The following is a 22682-nucleotide window of genomic DNA, read 5'->3' as shown; positions in this document are numbered from 1 at the left end:
GCATTATAAGTATCTTTGTCAGACCCTTCAGTGACATACCCTCAACTCTCCCCCAACAACTGTGAGGGAATATGATCATGTTGCTAACAGAAACCAAACAAGCATACACACTGGTGCAGAAACTCTATGTGTGTGTGTGTGGGGGTGTGTGTGTGTGTGTGTGTGTGTGTGTGTGTGTGTGTGTGTGTTTGGTGTGTATTTCCTGCATGTGATGGAAATAATTTCACCTCTGTACATTTACACCTCGCTGAAATCTGGAGTGGCTAATCTATATGTATAAGCATGTTTGGTGTGTGTGTGTGTCTAAGCCTTTTACAGGCTGCAGTATGTTAATTACAACCATGACCCGAAGAAAATGTAAACATCAATACAGGAACCGGGCCCCTATCTATCTACCAACCCAGAGAGAGAGAGAGAGAGAGAGAGAGAGAGAGAGAGAGAGAGAGAGAGAGAGAGAGAGAGAGAGAGAGAGAGAGAGAGAGAGAGAGAGAGAGAGAGAGAGAGAGAGAGAGAGAGAGAGAGAGAGAGAGAGAGAGAGAGAGAGAGAGAGAGAGAATTACTGTCATGCTTGGCAGCCCCTGAGACGGCCCCTGAGACGGCCCCTGGGAGACCCCTTCTACTGCCAGCTGTCTGTTGCCGTAGGGATCGAGACATCACCAAAGCCGCACAATGCTAATGTAATCAATCACACACACATACAGGCACACACATACACACACACAGAACCATATATACACACACACACACACATATATATACACACACGCACACATGCAGCCTGGACAGCCGGTAATAGAACCAGCATAGCGGGTTTATTCATATTATTTCCTTGTGTTGGTTTCAAAATGTCCCTCTATTGGAGGAGCAGACTCCAACGACAGCTTCCTGGTGCCGCCCAGGAAGTACAAACCCAAACCCACAGGAAGTCACCGGTAGGTCTCATTGGAGCTTTTTCTTAAAATCTGGTAAATAGCCTAACTTTAAGATGTTGGGCTTTAAGTAAAGAGGCGACCTCATTCCCTTACAGGGCGACACAAAGATTAACTCTATTTTAACATGATGTGAACATGACCTGCAACCTCTGGACCATATGCTCTGTACGCTACTGCAACACAACTGTCTAACACGACACGCTAACACAACAAAACACTCTCTAACACAGTTCTCTAACAAAACACTAATAAAACACTAACAAAACACAGCACTCTAACACAAACCTGGCAACACTGACAAAACACTCTGCCGCACAAGACTAACTCAAAACACTACCACAACACTCTCTAACACAACACAAACACAACACTCTAACACAACCCTCTAACACGACAAAACGTTCTCTAACACAACTCTAAAACAACTCTCACACAACACTCTAACACAACACACCCACTCTCTAGCCCCTCCCCCTAACTCCACCTCTGGCTGAGCCTCCTAGCCCCGCCTCCAGCCCCCTTTAGCCCCGCCCCCCAGCCTGTGGGGAGGTCCCAGTAGAGAGCTCTCTGGCAGCTCCCTGCCTGGTGGGGGCGGGGGGGGGGGTCGCGTTGTAAGACAGGAGGCTCAGTGAGGAGGAATCACTCCTCAGGGAGGGGGAGGATGAAATCCCCTCCGACACACTCACCTCCCCCCTCCTCCCCCACTTCCTCAATTAAGCTTCTCATTCAGGGCCATGATTACATGCTGCTAATTAACAAGCTAATCAGCTAATTACACAGGGGCAGGGAGGAGGAAGAGGAGGAAGAGGAGGTGGTGCCGAGTTAACAAAAGGTGTAGTCGGAGGTGACAACACAGAGGAGATAAGGAATCCTTTGATTCCATTTTTAATATTCCTCTCCGAGAGCGCGCTGCCTCCGGGAGACAAAAGCACCGCTCTCCAGATAGACACAGACGCAGACACACACACAAACACACACACACGCACGCACACACACACACACACACGCACACACGCTCACACTGACAAACTACAGAGAACAGAGACTCAAGCACGGACACATTAAAGGTCAAATACTCACACACAAACATACAACTACAAGGTGAAACATGCACCCACACACACACATACTCACACTCACACACACACACACACACACACACACACACAGATTACAAGGTCAAACACACACACAAACACTCAAGGTCATGCTGCCAACCGCGAGCTACAGCTAGCCTGGAGTTTGCGGCTCGGAATGTATATTAAGACTTTACGAAGAAAAATATATACAAAGGAATAGTCTATAGTGTTAAAGAGTCACTACAACAACAACAGGTGTACGGTGTTAGTGTGTCACTACAACAACAACAGGTGTACGGTGTTAGTGAGTCACTACAACAACAACAGGTGGATGGTGTTAGTGAGTCACTACAACAACAACAGGTGGACGGTGTTAGTGAGTAACTACAACAACAACAGGTGGACGGTGTTAGTGAGTCACTACAACAGTAACAGGTGGATGGTGTTAGTGAGTCACTACAACAACAACAGGAGGACGGTGTTAGTGAGTCACTACAACAACAACAGGTGTACGGTGTTAGTGTGTCACTACAAAAACAACAGGTGGATGGTGTTAGTGAGTCACTACAACAACAACAGGTGGACGAGTTAGTGAGTCACTACAACAACAACAGGTGGATGGTGTTAGTGAGTCACTACAACAGTAACAGGTGGATGGTGTTAGTGAGTCACTACAACAACAACAGGTGGATGTGTTAGTGAGTCACTACAACAACAACAGGTGGACGTGTTAGTGAGTCACTACAACAACAACAGGTGTACGTGATAGTGAGTCACTACAACAACAACAGGTGGACGTGTTAGTAAGTCCCTACAACAATCTAACAGGTGTACGTGTTAGTGAGTCACTACAACAATCTAACAGGTGTACGTGTTAGTGAGTCACTACAACAACAACAGGTGTACGGTGTTAGTGAGTCACTACAACAACAACAGGTGGATGGTGTTAGTGAGTCACTACAACAGTAACAGGTGGACGGTGTTAGTGAGTCACTACAACAGTAACAGGTGGACGGTGTTAGAGAGTCACTACAACAACAACAGTTGGATGGTGTTAGTGAGTCACTACAACAACAACAGGTGTACGTGTTAGTGAGTCACTACAACAACAACAGGTGGACGTGTTAGTGAGTCACTACAACAACAACAGGTGGACGTGTTAGTGAGTCACTACAACAACAACAGGTGGACGTGTTAGTGAGTCACTACAACAGTAACAGGTGTACGTGATAGTGAGTCACTACAACAACAACAGGTGGACGTGTTAGTAAGTCCCTACAACAATCTAACAGGTGTACGTGTTAGTGAGTCACTACAACAATCTAACAGGTGTACGTGTTAGTGAGTCACTACAACAACAACAGGTGTACGGTGTTAGTGAGTCACTACAACAACAACAGGTGGATGGTGTTAGTGAGTCACTACAACAGTAACAGGTGGACGGTGTTAGTGAGTCACTACAACAGTAACAGGTGGACGGTGTTAGAGAGTCACTACAACAACAACAGTTGGATGGTGTTAGTGAGTCACTACAACAACAACAGGTGGACGTGTTAGTGAGTCACTACAACAACAACAGGTGGATGTGTTAGTGAGTCACTACAACAACAACAGGTGGACGTGTTAGTGAGTCACTACAACAACAACAGGTGTACGTGATAGTGAGTCACTACAACAACAACAGGTGGACGTGTTAGTAAGTCCCTACAACAATCTAACAGGTGTACGTGTTAGTGAGTCACTACAACAATCTAACAGGTGTACGTGTTAGTGAGTCACTACAACAACAACAGGTGTACGGTGTTAGTGAGTCACTACAACAACAACAGGTGGATGGTGTTAGTGAGTCACTACAACAGTAACAGGTGGACGGTGTTAGTGAGTCACTACAACAGTAACAGGTGGACGGTGTTAGAGAGTCACTACAACAACAACAGTTGGATGGTGTTAGTGAGTCACTACAACAACAACAGGTGTACGTGTTAGTGAGTCACTACAACAACAACAGGTGGACGTGTTAGTGAGTCACTACAACAACAACAGGTGGACGTGTTAGTGAGTCACTACAACAACAACAGGTGGACGTGTTAGTGAGTCACTACAACAGTAACAGGTGTACGTGTTAGTGAGTCACTACAACAGTAACAGGTGTACGTGTTAGTGAGTCACTACAACAGTGTGTGGGCATTGGAGCAGCTACGTTAGCAGGACTTAACTGCTCTGTGTGGGCATTAGAGGAGCTACGTTAGCAGGACGTAGCTGCTGTGTGTGGGCATTAGAGGAGCTACGTTAGCACGCCGCGGTCCCAGGGCACCTGACATTCAACCGTATTCAATATGACACGGATATGATGGATCGGTTCACGGCTGACCGATCAATAACACGCCTGCCAATCAAACATGACCTTTGAAACCAAGCTGATCGATTTGACGGCCGGCAGTATCATTGATCCCCAGATTAAGTTATACCATACAGTAGGGACATGTTAGAGGACCGGGTGAACTCCGAGTACAGAACCTCTGCATGGTACCTAACATGGTAAGTAACATGTTAAAGGACCGCCACATGGCAACTGACATGTTAACGGACCGGGTACAGCATCACCCTATGTTAACTAACATGTTAACCAACATGTTAAAGGAGCACCACATGGTTACTGACATGTTAACTAACATGTTATAGGACCGAGTACAGCAACACGGTATGTTAACTTACATGTTAACTGACTTGTTAAAAGACCACCACATGGTAACTAACATGTTAAAGGACCAGTTACAGCACCACGCATGTTAACTTACATGTTAAAGGACCAGGAACAGCACCAGCGCATGTTAGCTAACACGTTAAAGGACCGCCGCATGTTAACTTTAACAGACGGTAGAGAGAACAGAGATAACAGACGGTAAAGAGATAACAGACGGTAAAGAGAGAGATAACAGACGGTAAAGAGAGATAACAGACGGTAAAGAGATAACAGACGGTAAAGAGAGAGCTAACAGACGGTAAAGAGAGAGATAACAGACGGTAAAGAGAGAGATAACAGACGGTAAAGAGAGAGATAACAGACGGTAAAGAGAGAGCTAACAGACGATAAAGAGAGAGATAACAGACGGTAAAGAGAGAGATAACATACGGTAAAGAGAGAGATAAGAGACAGTAAAGAGATAACAGACGGTAAAGAGAGAGCTAACAGACGGTAAAGAGCTAACAGACGGTAAAGAGAGAGATAACAGACGGTAAAGAGAGAGCTAACAGACGGTAAAGAGCTAACAGACGGTAAAGAGAGAGATAACAGACGGTAAAGAGAGAGCTAACAGACGGTAAAGAGCTAACAGACGGTAAAGAGAGAGATAACAGACGGTAAAGAGAGCCAGCCTCTTCCCACCTCTATCTTCCTGAGGATGTGCGGGTCGTGGTGCTGGATGCCTTCCAGCAGCTGAGAGACCAGGGCTGTGGTCCCCTGACCGGCCACCGGGGGCGCTGGCGCCACCGGCCCAGAGCTCCGCCCCTCGTCCTCCTCCGAGAGCAGCTCGCTCAGGGGGCCGGACTCTATGCTGTCGTCCAATGAGTGAGGGACGTCGCTGGAGGAGGAGGGGCTAAAGCGGCCGATGTTGAAGTGGTGATGCCTCGACTGCTGATGAGGAGATCAATGGTCTGTATTACAGTATATTACAGTAGGTATGTATCGTCTGTATTACAGTATGTATGTATGTATTACAGTATATTACAGTAGGTATGTATCGTCTGTATAACAGTATGCATGTATGTATTACAGTATATTACAGTAGGTATAGTCTGTATTACAGTATGTATGGTCTGTATTACAGTATATTACAGTAGGTATAGTCTGTATTACAGTATGTATGGTCTGTATTACAGTATATTACAGTAGGTATAGTCTGTATTACAGTATGTATGGTCTGTAGTACAGTATATTACAGTAGGTATAGCCTGTATTAAAGTATGCTCTGTATTACAGTATATTACAGTAGGTATAGCCTGTATTACAGTATGGTCTATATTACAGTAGGTATAGCCTGTAATACAGTATGGTCTGTATTACAGTATATTACAGTAGGTATAGCCTGTATTACGGGGTAGGGCGTGTCCTCCGGGTGGAGGTAGCAGTCAGGGGAGACCTCACTCAGGTCCCAGTCATCGATGTCCTGCAGGCCCCTCTGGTCCAGATCACAGCCAGACCTCTGGACAGACAGACAGACAGACAGACAGACAGACAGACATACAGACAGACAGACAGACAGACAGACAGACAGACAGACAGACAGACAGACAGAGGGCAAGTTACAGACTAGGACAACAGGCCACTGAGCCAGGTGACAGGTGAACTGGTGATCTGGTCAACTGGTGAAGAGGTAAACAGGTGAACAGGTGAACAGGTAAACAGGTGAACAGGTGAACTGGTGAACAGATGACAGGTGAACTGGTCAACTGGTCAACAGGTCAACAGGTGAACTGGTCAACAGCTCAACAGGTCAACTGGTCAACAGGTAAACAGGTGGACAGGTAGAGAAGTGAACAGGTGGACAGGGGGACAGGTGAAGCAGGGGACAGGTGGACAGGGAAACAGGTGGACAGGTGGACAAGGGGACAGGTGGACAGGAGGACAGGAGAACAGGAGGACAGGTGGACAGGTGGACGGGAGGACAGGGGGACAGGTGGGCGGGTGATGACTGACCAGGGGGAGGGCTTTGGTCAGGCTCTCCAGGTTGATGGCCAGCAGCTCAGTGTGTCTCAGCTGGTCGGGGAGAGCCAGGAACTCCTCCGAACCAAACCAGTGATCCTTCCCCTGGGAGAGGAGGAGGAGGAGGAGAGAGGAGGGGAGATGAATGAGAAGGAGGAGGAGGAGAGGTGAAGGGGAGGAGGAGGAGGAGGAGGAGAATAGAGGGGAGAGAAGGAGAGGCCAGGAGGAGGAGAGGAGAGAGAGGAGAGGGGCGTGAGCGGAGAAGGAGAAACTACAACCGAGAGCGTCTGGTTCTTGTAGTGCGGTACCTCTACCTGTTGGCCTGGGCGCCGGGTGGTCAGCCTGGCACAAGGAGCTCGGGGGTCCGACTCCTCTCCAGAGGCCTCCATGTCGGAGCAGGAGGAGAGGGCCCCCCTGCCGGAGGAAGGCACGGGGGAGTCGGACGCTCCCCTGCTGGGCAGCGGGGTCTCCGGTCGGCCCTGAGATGACGGTGGGTCGCGGGAAGTCAGGGGGGTCTCGCTGGTGGCTCCAGCCAGGGAGGAGGGCCTCTGGGGGGGCCGGCTCCCTTCACCTCCCCCGGGGGTCTGGAGGTCAGGGGAACAAGGGGGTCACCAGAGTCAGGGGAGGAGGAGTAGGAGAAGGGGAGCACACCGCCCACTGGATGAGGAGTCAGGGGAGGAGGAGTCAATAGAGTGAGTGAGAGCGTGAACAGAGTGTGTGTGTGTGTGTGTGTGTGTGTGTGTGTGTGTGCGTGTGTGCGTGTGTGTGTGTGTGTGTGTGTGTGTGTGTGAGTGAATGATAGGGTGAGAGAGAGAGTGTATGTGTGTGTGTGTGTGTGTGAGTGAGTGAGAGAGAGATAGGGTGAGTGAGAGAGTGAACAGAGTGTGTGTGTGTGTGTGTGTGTGTGTGTGTGTGTGTGTGTGTGTGTGAGTGAGTGAGAGATAGGGTGAGTGAGAGAGTGAACAGAGTGTGTGTGTGTGTGTGTGTGTGTGTGTGTGTGTGTGTGTGAGTGAGTGAGAGAGTGAACAGTGTGTGTGTGTGTGTGTGTGTGTGTGTGTGTGTGTGTGTGTGTGTGTGTGTGTGTGTGTGTGTGTGTGTGTGTGTGTGTGTGTGTGTGTGTGTGTGTGTGTGTGTGAGTGACAGTCACCTGCAGGTGGCCGGCGGGCTCAGGGCGGACGGAGTCCAGCTCCAGCCAGAAGGTGGAGCTGTGGCCGGGCTCCAGCAGAGGGAACCGCCTCAGGCCCTCCTCCCCCTGGGAGAGGAGGCTGGCAGGGGGGCCGGTGGTGGCGGGCCCCTCCAGCCCCCCAGGGCTGGGGCCTGGGACCAGGGCAGCTCTCTTTGCCAGCGACGGCTGGGTGGGAGACGCTGCTCCCCCTCCTCCTCCTCCTCCTCCTCCTCCTCCTCCTCCTCCTCCCAGCAGTGGACGCTTGGACGCCGACGTTTCACTCTGGTGGAACATGCCGCAGTGCCTGCTGGGAGCACTGGGGGCGGGGTCTGATGTGTGGGTGGGTGTGGGCTCTCGGGGGCCGGACGGTGTTCCCCGCTGGATGTGGGTCTGGGTCTCGGGGTCCGGTCCCGGGCTGGGGTCCTGAAGGTAGTAGGGGTCCTGGGTCTCAGGGTCCGGTCCCGGGCTGGGGTCCTGAAGGTAGTAGGGGTCCTGGGTCTCGGGGTCCGGTCCCGGGCTGGGGTCCTGGAGGTGGTGGGGGTCCTGGAGGTGGTGAGGGCCGTCCCCGGGGCTGTAGTCGCTGAGCTCGAAGGCGGTGATGCCGCAGTCCAGGGAGAAGTAATCCTGGCTGCAGCGGATGGTCAGACGCCCGCAGTCGTCCACCTCCGTCAGGTCGTCCACTCGGGTCTGGGGAGGAGAAGAAGAATCATTGAATATATATAGCGCTTTTCTGGACACCCAGAGTGCTTTAAAGTGAAGGGGGGGACCTCACTAACCACCACCAGTGTACAGCACCCACTGGGTGATGCACGGCAGCCAATCGGCGCCAGAACGCTCACCACACACCAGCTTGAGGTGGAGAGTGAGGGAATTAATGAGTCGGCCAATTATACAGGGGGAGCAGCATTAGCAGGATGTGTACCAGGTCCTGTACCCGGGAGAAGGATGTGTGTGTACCAGGTCCTGTTCCCGGGAGAAGGATGTGTGTGTACCAGGTCCTGTTCCCGGGAGAAGGATGTGTGTGTACCAGGTCCTGTTCCCGGGAGAAGGATGTGTGTGTACCAGGTCCTGTCCCCGGGAGAAGGATGTGTGCGTACCAGGTCCTGTTCCCGGGAGAAGGATGTGTGTGTACCAGGTCCTGTCCCCGGGAGAAGGATGTGTGTGTACCAGGTCCTGTTCCCGGGAGAAGGATGTGTGTGTACCAGGTCCTGTCCCCGGGAAAAGGATGTGTGTGCACCAGGTCCTGTTCCCGGGAGAAGGATGTGTGTGTACCAGGTCCTGTCCCCGGGAGAAGGATGTGTGCGTACCAGGTCCTGTTCCCGGGAAAAGGATGTGTGTGCACCAGGTCCTGTTCCCGGGAGAAGGATGTGTGTGCACCAGGTCCAGTTCCCGGGGGAAGGATGTGTCTGTGCCCGGTCCGGTTCCCGGGAGAAGGATGTGTGTGTACCAGGTCCTGTTCCCGGGAGAAGGATGTGTCTGTACCAGGTCCTGTTCCCGGGAGAGGGCCTGCAGGATGTGTGTGGGGTGGGCTTAGCTCAGGAGGAAGAGTGGGTCGACTTGTAACAAGGAGGGTGCTAGTTTGTTCCCTAGCTGCTCCTAGCTGAGTGTCAGGGAAGCCTGAACAACCCTATCTACTCCTGAGGAGCTGGCCGGTCGCGACGCCGTCGGTGTGAATGTGTGAACCGTTGGAAGTCGCTTTGGATAAAAGCCTCTGTACCTGTGTCTACCTGGTCCTGGTCCTGGCTGAAGGATGTGTGTGTACCTGGTCCTGGTCTTGGTTGAGGATATGTGTTAGGATGTGCGTTGGCTGAAGGATGTGCTGGTCTGTTACCTGGTCCTGTGTGTGTGTGTACCTGGTCCTGGTCTGTTACCTGGTCCTGGACCTTGCTGAAGGCCTGTAGGTTGTGTGTACCTGGTCCTGGTCTGTTACCTGGTCCTGGACATGGCTGAAGGCCTGTAGGTTGTGTGTTACCTGGTCCTGGTCTGTTACCTGGTCCTGGTCCTGGCTGAAGGCCTGCAGGATGTCCGTCTGTCGGGTGAAGTTGCCGTTGGAGTCCTGGAGCCCCTGGAGGAGACGCTCCTTCAGAACCAGCACTGAGACCCGCAGCTGGTGCCACAGGAGCTGGACCGACCTGAGACCAGAGAGAGACCGGACGCACCCGGTTAGACCTAGACCTCTAACCGGACCAGGTGAGACCTAGAGCTCTAACCAGACCACACCTCGGTAGACCTAGACCTCTAACCGGACCAGGTGAGACCTAGAGCTCTAACCAGACCACACCTCGTTAGACCTAGAGCTCTAACCAGACCACACCAGGTGAGACCTAGAGCTCTAACCAGACCACACCAGGTGAGACCCCTGTCTAGACCCCATCAGACCAGACCAGGTTGAACTAAAGCAGGGGGGCCACATGGATGACATGGATGGATGAAGTCTGGCCTATTCCAGAAGCGATGCTGCAGTGACTCTCAGTCGGTTCGGTCCCGTGGTCCCGGTCTCTCTGGACACGGCCCCAGTAGGCCTGGTCCAGATTCAAGTTGGAATTCAGCAGGGCTAGTCTTCCGACAGGGGAATATCCAACAACCAATGAAAAGTGTGTGTTTGCACGGGCCCTGAGGAACCAGAACATTTTCAAAACATTCATCCACGTTTGTGCTCTGAATCCCTGAAGATGTCGCTGCGCAACACTGAAGGTCGGTTCTCCGTCTTTAGATTTCTGTTCCCTTTTTGTACACTTCTGAGTGTGCGACTACAAAAAGCAGTAGTCAGCCTAAGAAGCTCACTCTTTCTGTCACCATTTCACACTAAACAAAGTGCGGCCCCAGTTTACGAGTTTAGCTAGACTAGACCGGGTCGGACCATAACCGACCGGACCGGAACAGACCAGACCGGCCAGGGTCAGACCAGACAAGACCACATCATGTTGTGGGGCTCTCTCCTCTAGGGGACGACACCGTAGACACTATCTCCCTTAGCCTTATGACTTCTACAAGGGTTGGTATCAGCATGCAGCCCACAGACAGACTATTATGGTCTGTCGGTGTCTTGAAGCACAAGCGGTAGGGGAAAACAGTTATCATCAAATTCATTAATTTTGTCTCGGAACCAAATCCAAAATAAACAAAGTTGTTTTGATACGACAACAAAACCATGAATATTGAATCCGTCAACAGGGTATTTTTTGAACATTTTACATAATCAAGTATAATCACAGAACTTAAGTTATGTACTTGTCTGAGTACGCACTGTATTTAATTTGCCAACAGATGCTGTTTTTTATGAATGTGATTATACACGTTAAATGATATATTGTAAATAAAACAAGTAGCTAGTTTCAAATATATGATGATGATTTATTTATATTCAAATATATATGTTAAAAAAAAAAAAAAGGATAAAGAAGAATCACTTGTTGTCTACTATGATGTTGACGGAGTAGGAGGTTCTACTGGGTTCTACCTGATGTCTACTATGATGTTGATGCAGTAGGAGGTTCTACTGGGTTCTACCTGATGTCTACTATGATGTTGACTGAGTAAGAGGTTCTACTAGGTTCTACCTGATGTCTACTATGATGTTGACTGAGTAGGAGGTTCTACTGGGTTCTACCTGATGTCTACTATGATGTTGACTGAGTAGGAGGTTTTACTGGGTTCTACCTGATGTCTACTATGATGTTGACTGAGAAGGAGGTTCTACAGGGTTCTTTCTGATGTCTACTATGATGTCGACTGAGTAGTAGGTTCTACTGGGTTGTACCTGATGTCTACTATGATGTTGACTGAGTAGGAGGTTCTACTGGGTTGTACCTGATGTCTACTATGATGTTGACTGAGTAGGAGGTTCTACTGGGTTCTACCTGATGTCTACTATGATGTTGACTGAGTAGGAGGTTCTACTGGGTTCTACCTGATGTCTACTTTGATGTTGACTGAGTAGGAGGTTCTACTGGGTTCTACCTGATGTCTACTATGATGTTGACTGAGTAGGAGGTTCTACTGGGTTCTACCTGATGTCTACTATGATGTTGACTGAGTAGGACAGCAGCTTCAGAGAGAACTCCGTCTCCAGGAGAGCGTGGATCTGCTCCACATGGTCTGAGATGTCCTCACAGATGTCCTAAACGCAGACACACACACACACACACACACACACACACACACACACACACACACACACACAAGAAAGAGACAGGGTCAGTGAAAAGGATCAGTAATATAAAGTACAAATGCCTCATAAGAATAATAAACAGCAGACAACGGTACCATAGCCTGGCTAGCATTAGCATTAGTACCACATCATCTGCTACCACACTACTGTCCCATAGCCTGGCTAGCATTAGCATTAGTACCACATCATCTGCTACCACACTACTGTCCCATAGCCTGGCTAGTGTTAGAATTAGTACAACATCGTCTGCTATCACATTAACTGACAGAAGACTTCTAAAGAAAGATCTCAAGGAAGTAACTACAAGAGGTTCTGTTTTCCTGTTTTAAACTATTAATCACTTCCTCATGGAACACTTTGTACTTTGGAATCCAAACAAACACAAACACAGTGTTAGCCTAACACTGAGAAAACACCCGACAGACAGACAGACACATACTTTGAGCTGTTCTTCCACGATCAGAAGTGTCCATGCAAACCCGGCTAGTCTGACCCTCACACTGAGGAATAACCCAGCAGACAGACAGACACACAGACTCACAGTGTTACCCTCTCACTCAGGAATAACCCAGCAGACAGACAGACACACAGACTCACAGTAGCCGGATTTACATGGACACTTCTGATCCGAATAGAATTGAAAGAACAGCTCAATGTGAATAACAAATGATCATTTATACGATTCCATCAGAATACAATTCTCTGATCAGATTTGAATTTTAATCGGAATAGAAGAGGTGGTGGAGTCCGTTATAATCGACATGTATACACTTAGTACGATTGGTTTGGGGGTGGGGTTGGTAACGGTACTTTTATGCACCCCGAACTGATTCGCGATCAATCTATATTCGGCACTGCTGCCCAACTTTTATTGCACCATGGCAACTCCCATTGCCAACGCAATTGGCTTTCGTAGAGTTACCTCCTTTGGCGATCTATTTTTCGTGGGCTCTCATAATTTGAAGAACGACTGCCGACTCTGCCGTTCCTAAAATGTTCTCGCCATTCCTGCCTAAATTCAAGTAACACGACCACTCCCTCCCACCAGTCTTGGCTGCGCACTCTCATCCAAATATGTCTTGTTTGCGGCGGAGGAGGGGGTAAATATAAAGACCGGACGAGATACTAGCTGCGTTTCCATCCCCCTAATTTTATGCGAATTTTGAAGTATCGAATCAGTAAACGGTGACGGAAACACCAAAATTCGCATAAAAATCCTCTAATTCGCAAAAAAGTTTATCCGCTCGCTTGAGGTGGTTTTTGAGAAATGCGAAAGAGAGTAAATGCGCAAAATGGGAGATGGAAACACACTTTTCGAAACAGCTGTGACGTAGCGAACAACGACCGGCCATAGCAACCCCGCCGACCCATCCCCCCCAGAAAAAAAAAAATAAATAAATAAAAAATTATGTTGGTTGTGGTATATATGTTATCAATATTGTAATTGGTTTTTGACAAAACATTGGTTTGAATAAATTAAATTGGTCTGTTATAAATTCAAAATTAATTTAAATAGGAAAGCTAAACGTTAAAGCACATAGGGCAAAACACTCCGGTAGCACTAGGCATGCTAGCCAACAGTGTGTCGCGCTGGTAGAGGCTAGCTAGCTAAAAAAACTCAAGAATGACATATTTCTAGAATAATATTAATTTAGCTGAGCTCATAAGACACTAGCACACTTACTGTGCATGTCAGCTTCAACTGCTTAGCTTTAAAAACAGCTCTGATGTCCTGTCCACTCCTTTTTGACATTATGCTGTATAATTAACTAGGTAGGATGAGAGAATGTCGGGCTCTGGTTGTATCGCTATCTCGTCTTTTTTCAGTCGTGACTAGATGCCCCCTCTCTAGCACCGTAGTTGTGGATTATTTTTGTATGAGGCGCCAGCCTGGCTTGGACAATGAATGAGATATTAATACCAATACTCTATGGCTGGTATGCAATGATGAGGCATCAGACCGTCAATTAATTTTAGCCTGAATACATAGGAAAAAAACACCAGACCGTTAGTACCACGGATGGACAGTATCAGAGCGAAAACCTGTTGAACTAAATGGATGTGGTTAGGCAGCAGGCATGCAGGCAACCCCGCGGGATACATCTGCAGACCACTGGCACATTAATAAAGGTAAGATGCGATATTTATTGCTTAAGATTTGCTGGTACTTTGGCAAGATCATTTTTTGCCCTCATGTGGTCAGCTGTTTTAACTTGAAATACTACTACTAGTCATAGCCTCCAAGTAGCTTAACTTAAATGATCCAGTGTTTGCGTTCTTACGATGTTGGGTATAGACTAGTGGATATTACGATAGTGGAGTCGGTGGAGTCAGTCTGTTGTTGACTCAAAGTGACTTTTGGTCATTCGCTTTGCTTGAATTCTGGAATAATTGTGTCTGTGTGGTTGGGGGGGGGGGGGGTGCATGGGTTTCGGTCAGAATGCCCTGTAGATTGGATGGATGTTAGAGGTGGATTCAATGATTCGTTTACGTGAACCAGTTCGCGTCAGTCAGTTCGCCAAGATGAGTCGTTCGCGAATCGTTCGTTCGTTCGTTCAGCCCAGTTTCCGTTTCCGGTAGCGGTGAATCGCATCATGCAATGCACCCATTGCATGGTTCTCAGCTGAGTCAGTCAGACTCAGTGCTACCGGAAACTCGACTGAACTGGTTCAGTCGAGTTTCCGGTGAATCGAATGGCGAATCGAATCACTTTATCCTGAAAGTTGAGTCAATATCGTTAATTTTATATATTAAAAAAATACCCGAGATAAAGGAACAATGTGAAACCCTAACCCTAAAATGTAAACACCAGGCTACTTGACAAGAAAATGTAACGGACCACCTGAGGCTTTACTTCACCTCAGAGATAATGCGTTAGTTAATAATGATATGCCTTGCGGCATATCATGCGGCATCACCTGCGCATAGTGCTGCTGCGTAGGCCTACATGGACGTTCCAAGTATGTTTACTTCATGTATCGTTGAAGCTAACTAAGTAAAGCCTAGTTATAACTATAACCTGCTCCTGGTGCAGTGCAAGCAACAGTGTGTGCCGTGAGTCGCCTCGGTCCCTCGTCTTCCTGAACGAACTGTCTGCGAGTCGTGGGTCTGGGAGGAGTCAATTCTGAGTCACGAACGACGCGAACGAGACGACCGACGCGAACGAGACGACCGACGCGATCGACGCGAACGACGCGAACGAGAGAGAAGAACCAGTTCGGATCGTTCGTTCTAACGATTCGTTCGTTCGAACGAATCAGTTCGCGACCGAACCACCTCTAATGGATGTGTGTTGTGAATTGAGAACAGCCAGCTCATGATGTGATATATAGCGTTCAGCTATAATTATTTTTAGCTTTTTCAATCTTTTTGTAGTGCTATGTGTAGCTACACGTTTGCCCCTTCTGAACTTAAACACGTAGGTAATAAGCTCCTCTTTGTTTATGTTGGTATAGCTCATGCCATGTCACGTCAACATTGAGTGCATCATGGAGCAGAACATAGTGGGTCATCATGTCCAATGCTTTTTGAAAACGCTTTCTTCATAAAACGTGTCAGACATCATTTTTTTGTATAAATGTTATATTAGTAAGCTACATGGGTATCCCGTCTTTCAGAACCTTTCATGAACTGCGCTAAAGAAAAATAAGGTGCATCCTCAATGTACCCAGCACTTCTGAAAAAGCACTCCAGATTGCGTCTCTGTCCCAACCACATTTCAAACCAAACTGACGCCAATGAATATATATATATATATATATTTAAGCCTTTGTATGCATAGAAATGATACATTGTGGAAAATGCATTAAACTGTAATCAGACAACGCGGTTATATGCTATAGACCAGGGGGGCCCAAATTCTTCCCAGTGGAGGGCCAAAATGTAATCGTAGGGAGGCTCGTGGGCCACAATTTAAATTTTTCAGTATATTTAGTCAAATATGTGGGAGGCGGCTGAACAGGATAGGAGCTCAACAGCGCCACCCTACCATCAATGTATCACAATGTTATTCTAGGGTCAGGAATGGAAGTGCACCAATAAATAATATTCAATGGGAGCGAGCGCAGATTCCGAGCGCTGATGGCGGAAAACAATAATATATACAGTGGGTAAGGGCGCGGGCCAAATAAAATCGGTCAGGGTTAGGCCCCAAATTGGGCAGCCCTGCTATAGACCCTGGAGTATCTGTGGTATAAAGGCTGCGACGAATTTCGAATTATAAATATGTACAATGTATCCTTTAAATTCGTCCATGGAACAGATGGCCAATGTGAATAATAGATACATGTGGACCGCTGAAGAGGTAAAACTTTTCCTTGCTCTCATCGAAGAAAAAAACCTTACAGCTATTTTAGATGGAAAACAACGCAGTTCCACCATATATCAGGACCTAAGAGAGGATGTTATCAAAAGGATACGACAAGCCCTGGAATGTGTGTAGTTTTTTCGCTCCAACCACTTGATGGAAACGCACCTAATTCGAATTTCTTTTTTGCGAACTTTCTAAAGATTCGCTTCACCTTTTAGATGGAAACGTGACTAATGACATCGCTGTGCCATCCTCCTTCTTAATTGAAGGGGCAGGAAGAAAGGCTCTCTCCTGCTGGGCTTTCATTAAAAGCAAAAACATAAAAATGACGTCCATTATGTCGCCTCCGTTCCAGATGTGTCAAATCCAGTTGTGTGCGAAAGAGACATTCGAATGTATCGCTTACCACTTTTGTAAATGCCATATATACAGTAAATTCGGATCGCAGGATAGGATTAGATCTATTCCAATTAGAAATCTAATCTGATCAGAAATGTTCATGTAAACATGGCTACTGGGGAAGATACCAGCAGACCGGCTGACAGACAGACAGACAGACAGACAGTTATGGGATAATTTACAGTATATTAATGAGTCGGTTTTTTTTCAGTTTGAACCAATGGCCAATGTGTGAGAAGTGCTATGGTTCTGTAACCATGGCCAAAGCATCCTTAACAACCCAAGTCTTGGCACGTGAGGCTCCCTACACCCTGAATATAACTGGCCCAAGCACGCAGGAATGTAGGTCAGATATACTGGCCACTTGGATAGCAAACACCCTAACCCTGGCTCAGCTAAAGCAGGCCTGAGCTGTGTTCAGATGGCCTGAGTCTGTTAGCAGGCCTGAGTTGTGGTCTGAGTCTGTTAGCAGGCCTGAGTCTGTTAGCAGGCCTGAGTCTGTTAGCAGGCCTGGGCTATGGTCAGATGGCCTGAGTCTGTTAGCAGGCCTGAGTCTGTTAGCAGGCCTGAGCTATGGTAAGATGGCCTGAGTCTGTTAGCAGGCCTGAGTCTGTTAGCAGGCCTGAGCTGTGGTCAGATGGTCTGAGTCTGTTAGCAGGCCTGAGCTGTGGTAAGATGGTCTGAGTCTGTTAGCAGGCCTGAGCTGTGGTCTGAGTCTGTTAGCAGGCCTGAGTCTGTTAGCAGGCCTGAGCTGTGGTCTGAGTCTTTTAGCAGGCCTGAGCTGTGGTCTGAGTCTGTTAGCAGGCCTGAGCTGTGGTCTGAGTCTGTTAGCAGGCCTGAGTCTGTTAGCAGGCCTGAGCTGTGGTCTGAGTCTGTTAGCAGGCCTAAGCTATGGTCAGATAGTCTGAGTCTGTTAGCAGGCCTGAGCTAGACCAAGCAGGACTGGTGTGGGGAATTATTCAAGTGGTGGAAGACATTGGGAGGTATTTCATGATAGTTTGAGAAGAACAGTGTGTGTTTGGTGTGGTGTGTGTGGTTGTGTGTGTGTGTGTGTGTGTGTGTGTGTGTGTGTGTGTGAGAGAGAGGGTGTCTGTCAGTATTACTGACTGTATATAAGACCTGCAGATGAGCACTAATATCCACATCACACACACACACACACACACACACACACACACAGTTGACAGTAATTCACTCTAAATGGAGTGCAACGTCAAATCCAATCAAAATGTCCCGCTGACATCAAAGCATCGAGTCTGTGGCTTCCCCCCCCCCCCCCCCCCCCTCCCTCCCTCCACACACACACACACACACACACACACACACCGCTAACCTTCACAAAGACTTCTCACTCAGAGATAACTGGTCTCCCTAGTCCACCACGCATCACAACGCATCCCACGGTCAGACCGCTCTCATGGGGAGGCCGAGAACATGAAGGCACAGGGAGCTGATTGTGGTCCAGCCTACAGTCGCCCCTGGAGATCGCTCTGATCTGTCCGTTGTTGCTGAGGACCTGAACATGGCCGCGTTCAGGGGGACATCCCTTCATCACACTTCCTGTTAGTTCACCACATGTTGATGACGTACCGTGTGAGTGGTGTTGGTGAATCACATGTTAATGACTTACTGTGTTAGTTAGAATAGTTAATCACATGTTAATGACTTACTGTGTTAGTTTGAATAGCTTATCACATGTTAATGACTTACTGTGTTAGTTAATCACATGCTAATCACTTACTGTGTTAGTTAGAATAGTTTATCACATGTTAATGACTTACTGTGTTAGTTTGAATAGTTTATCACATGTTAATGACTTACTGTGTTAGTTAATCACATGTTAATGACTTACTGTGTTAGTTAGAATAGTTAATCACATGTTAATGACTTACTGTGTTAGTTAGAATAGTTAATCACATGTTAATGACTTACTGTGTTAGTTGATCACATGTTAATGACTTACTGTGTGAGTTAATCACATGTTCATGACTTACTGTGTTAGTTAGAATAGTTGATCACATGTTTATGACTTACTGTGTTGGTTAGAATAGTTCATCACAGGTTAATGACGTACTGTGTTAGTTCATCGCATTTAATGACTTACTGTGTTGGTTAGAATAGTTAATCACATGTTAATGACTTACTGTGTTGGTTAGAATTGTTCATCACATGTTAATGACGTACTGTGTTAGTTAATCACATGTTAATGACTTACTGTGTTAGTTAATCACATGTTTATGACTTACTGTGTTAGTTAGAATAGTTCATCACATGTTCATGACTTACTGTGTGAGTGGTGTTAGTTAATCACATGTTCATGACTTGCTGTGTGAGGGGTGTTAGTTCCTCACATGTTAATGAGTGGGGTGAGTTCCTCACATGTTAATTTGTGGACTGAGTGCATCACATGTTAATTAGTGGTGTTAGCTCCCCACATCTTAATTAGTGGTGTTAGCTCCCCACATCTTAATTAGTGGTGTTAGTACCTCACATGTTAATTAGTGGTGTTAGTACCTCACATGTTAATTAGTGGTGTTAGTTCCTCACATGTTAATTAGTGGTGTTAGTTCCTCACATGTTAACGAGTGGACTGAGGTCATCACATGTTGACTTACTGTGGACACAGCCCCAGATCCCAGCCCACCATCAGAGTGCCAGCGTTGAGTTACATCCCATAATGTCCATTATAAGGAGTCCTTCTGCAGGTCGTTTCCATAGCAGAGAAACGAGAGGCTTCTGCTTCTGCAGAGTCCCCACACACACTGGCACCATGTGGCGGGCTGACAGAGAGTGTGTGTGTGTGTGTGTGTGTGTGTGTGTGTGTGTGTGTGTTGGGATGGGGGAGGGTGGCACAACAGTTGGGTACTATTTTAGGACTGACCTTACCCCCATGTAAACCCACTACACTCTCTCACACACACACACACACACACACACACCCACACACACACTTTCCCACTCAGTCGCCAGAACAGCAGCTGTGAAGAAAGAGGGGGGAGAGAGAGAGAGAGAGAGAGAGAGAGAGAGAGACAGAGAGAGAGGAGAGAGAGAGAGAGAGAGAGAGAGAGAGAGAGACAGAGAGAGAGGGAGAGAGAGAGAGAGGGAGACAGAGAGAGAGGGAGAGAGAGACAGAGAGAGAGGGGGGAGAGAGAGGCAGCGACAGAGAGGGAGAAAGAGAGACAGGCAGAGAGAGAGAGAGAGAGACAGAGAGAGGGAGAGAGAGAGAGGGGGGAGAGAGGGAAACAGAAACAGAGTGAGGGAGACAGAGAGAGAGACAGAGGGAGAGAGACAGAGAGAGAGACAGAGAGAGAGACAGAGGGAGAGAGAGACAGAGAGAGAGAGAGAGACAGAGAGAGAGAGAAAGAGCGACAGAGGGAGAAAGACAGAGAGAGAGAGTGTATGCGCTCAGTATTCAGTGTAGCGTTCTGAGTGTTCAGTATAACTCCATCCAGTCAGTCTCCTCTGTGTTTTCATCGCGGCTCCGCCCGCTGAGAGACCCATGTCCTTCACACCGTCTCCCTCAGACATCACACAGCGGCCCATCCCATAATACTCTGCCTGATCCCTGCTGGTCTCTGGCGTTAGGGAGAACAAAGGACACTTCCCGGGTCCAAGTAGACTTCCTGTTGAATCCCCCACTCTAGACCAGCTCCACCAGGGGGCCCTCCAGGCTGAGACCAGCTCCACCAGGGGGCCCTCCAGGCTGAGACCAGCTCCACCAGGGGGCCCTCCAGGCTGAGACCAGCTCCACCAGGGGGCCCTCCAGGCTGAGACTAGCTACCATGTAACTAGTCGTACTAGTACTGGTAGTGCTAGTAGTTCTAATAGTTCCTCTACTGAACATACAGAGTACTGTTATGAGTAATTGTAGACTTACTGCCAGCCGTACGACTGAACAGAGTTTTAGAGGAGACAGGGATAACATCCTGTCAAAGTAATAGCATTGGATTTGCTTGAGATGTTTCCAGTAATCAGTCAGTATTAAACCAACGCTGAATATTGTATTCCCCAGTGAATACTTTTTGACCTTATGAAGAATGTAATAGTAACTCTACTGTGGATAGTTTATCAGGGAGTACCAGTTCAGTATTACACCCGCATGCACACAAACACACGCACACGTGTGTGTGTGTGTGTGTGTGTGTGCGTGTGAATATTCTTTCCTCCCTTTCTTCTAACCCATCCCTGTGTATCCATGGTTACTAGGTGTGGCAGGATGTTATGCCACGGAGAAAGAATGTTCTTCGACAGCTGGGAAATCAAGTTTAAATAAAGCTCCCTGCGCTTTGAATGAAGATAAACTTGACCACATAGATCACATTCACCCTGTTTCGACACACACACACACACAAACACACACACATACACACACAGTCAGTTTCTCTCTCTCTCTCTCTCTTCGATGACATAGTATGTATACAGCGTATACATATATCAGTGAGTTAGGTTTAACGTTTCCTGTAATTGTTACGTTTTGAGTATAAAATCTCTCTTCATAATCAGCCTAGTTCAAACAAACCTGACCTAGCCTAGCATAGCCTGCTTAGGGTAGCCTAGCTGAAGCTGGACCTAGCCTAGTATAGCCTAACTTAGCATAGCCTAGCCATAGTGCAGATTAGTCTGGTCTGGTCCAGTTCAGCGCAGACTCAACCACCCACCAACCCACTACAGCTTTCCTACTAAGCACACAAACACACACACCGACACACGACACACACACACACACACACACACACACACACACACACACACACAAGCATATTCTCTTCCTTCCATAGTTGAGCTACATTTTCAGTGTGTTTAATATTCCCACCACTAGATGGCAGCCTCTACCAGAACATGGCTGTGGGAACTCAAAGGCCCTCTCTAAATGAAGACAGACCTCTCTAGCAGAGGAGAGGTGAGGAGAGGAGAGGGGGGAAAGGAGGAGAGGAGGAGAGGAGGGGAGAGGAAAAGAAAGGAGAGAAGAGGAGAGGAAAGGAGAGGAGAGAAGAGAAGAGGAGAGAAGAGGAGAGGAGGAGAGAGAGGCGAGAGGGGAGAGGAGGGAATCAAACCAAACCAAACTTAATCTGACCTTGTACAAACTGGCTTGTTGAAAACGTCTGGGAGATCACGATTGATCAGTGTTCCAGTCAGTTAGAGCCAACTTTACATTGTTCAGTGTACGTTTGACATGAGGAAAAGGCGGCAGGCAGAATGGACGCTGCAGCGACCTCTTGTGGTTCAAAGTGGTTTGGCGAGATGGAACGGGCGCGCTGCCAGCCTAAAGTCAACGTGTAGAATGTCTCCCTCTAGCGGAGAGATTTCAGATTGCAAACAACGTGTGTGTGTGTGTGCGTCCTACCTTGAGCTGCAGCAGGTGTGTGTCTATGTGGCGGTGTTGTGCGTCCTGGCCAGCCGAGTGTGTGAGCTGGGACACGCGGCCGGCCGCCGCCCTCAGCCAGGTCTGCACCTCCGGCAGGTGGAGGAGCACCTTCCAGTCGGCCCCCGCATGGAGGGGGGGGGCCCGGCGCTGCCTACACACACACACACACACGCACACACACACACGCACACACGCACACGCCTCACGCACACACACACATGCAATACACACTCACGCACGCACACACACACATGCAATACACACACACACACATACACACGCACGCAGACACACACACACACACAGACACGCACGCACGCATACACACAAACACGCACACACACACTGTCTGTTAACTTCAGCAACGCACACAAGAAAAATATGGTGTATTGTACTTGTTGGTGGGAGGTTACCTGCAGGGGGTGTGGCCTGGGAAGACCGCCTCCTCCAGGGAGTCGCTGTGCGTCATGGTAACGGAGGTGATCATAGGGGAGGTGGGCTCCCCCCCAATGGGCGAGAGAGCTACAACACTCATGGTGAAGGTTTTAGAGAGAGAGCCA

At 48.1% G+C, this 22682-nt stretch overlaps 1 protein-coding gene across 1 annotated transcript; it reads right to left on the bottom strand.

Moving 5' to 3' along the window:
* Window positions 1-1431: 1431 nt before the first annotated feature.
* akap6 (A kinase (PRKA) anchor protein 6) lies at window positions 1432-22591 on the bottom strand (the record flags this gene model as incomplete). Its single annotated transcript, XM_079752207.1, has 11 exons — window positions 1432-1514; window positions 1955-1961; window positions 5397-5645; window positions 6106-6213; window positions 7028-7297; window positions 7861-8030; window positions 8139-8565; window positions 9869-10010; window positions 11889-11998; window positions 22102-22230; window positions 22562-22591. The coding sequence occupies 11 exons, from the start codon at window positions 22589-22591 to the stop codon at window positions 1432-1434; spliced, it is 1725 nt and encodes a 574-aa protein (XP_079608333.1).
* Between the last annotated feature and the right edge of the window lie 91 nt (window positions 22592-22682).

The sequence above is a fragment of the Pollachius pollachius genome (assembly GCF_949987615.1).
Source record: "Pollachius pollachius genome assembly, chromosome: 15".
In the NCBI taxonomy this organism is placed as follows: Eukaryota; Metazoa; Chordata; class Actinopteri; order Gadiformes; family Gadidae; genus Pollachius; species Pollachius pollachius.
Note: the sequence above shows the minus strand (reverse complement) of the source record. Positions and strands in the feature narration are given on the sequence as shown.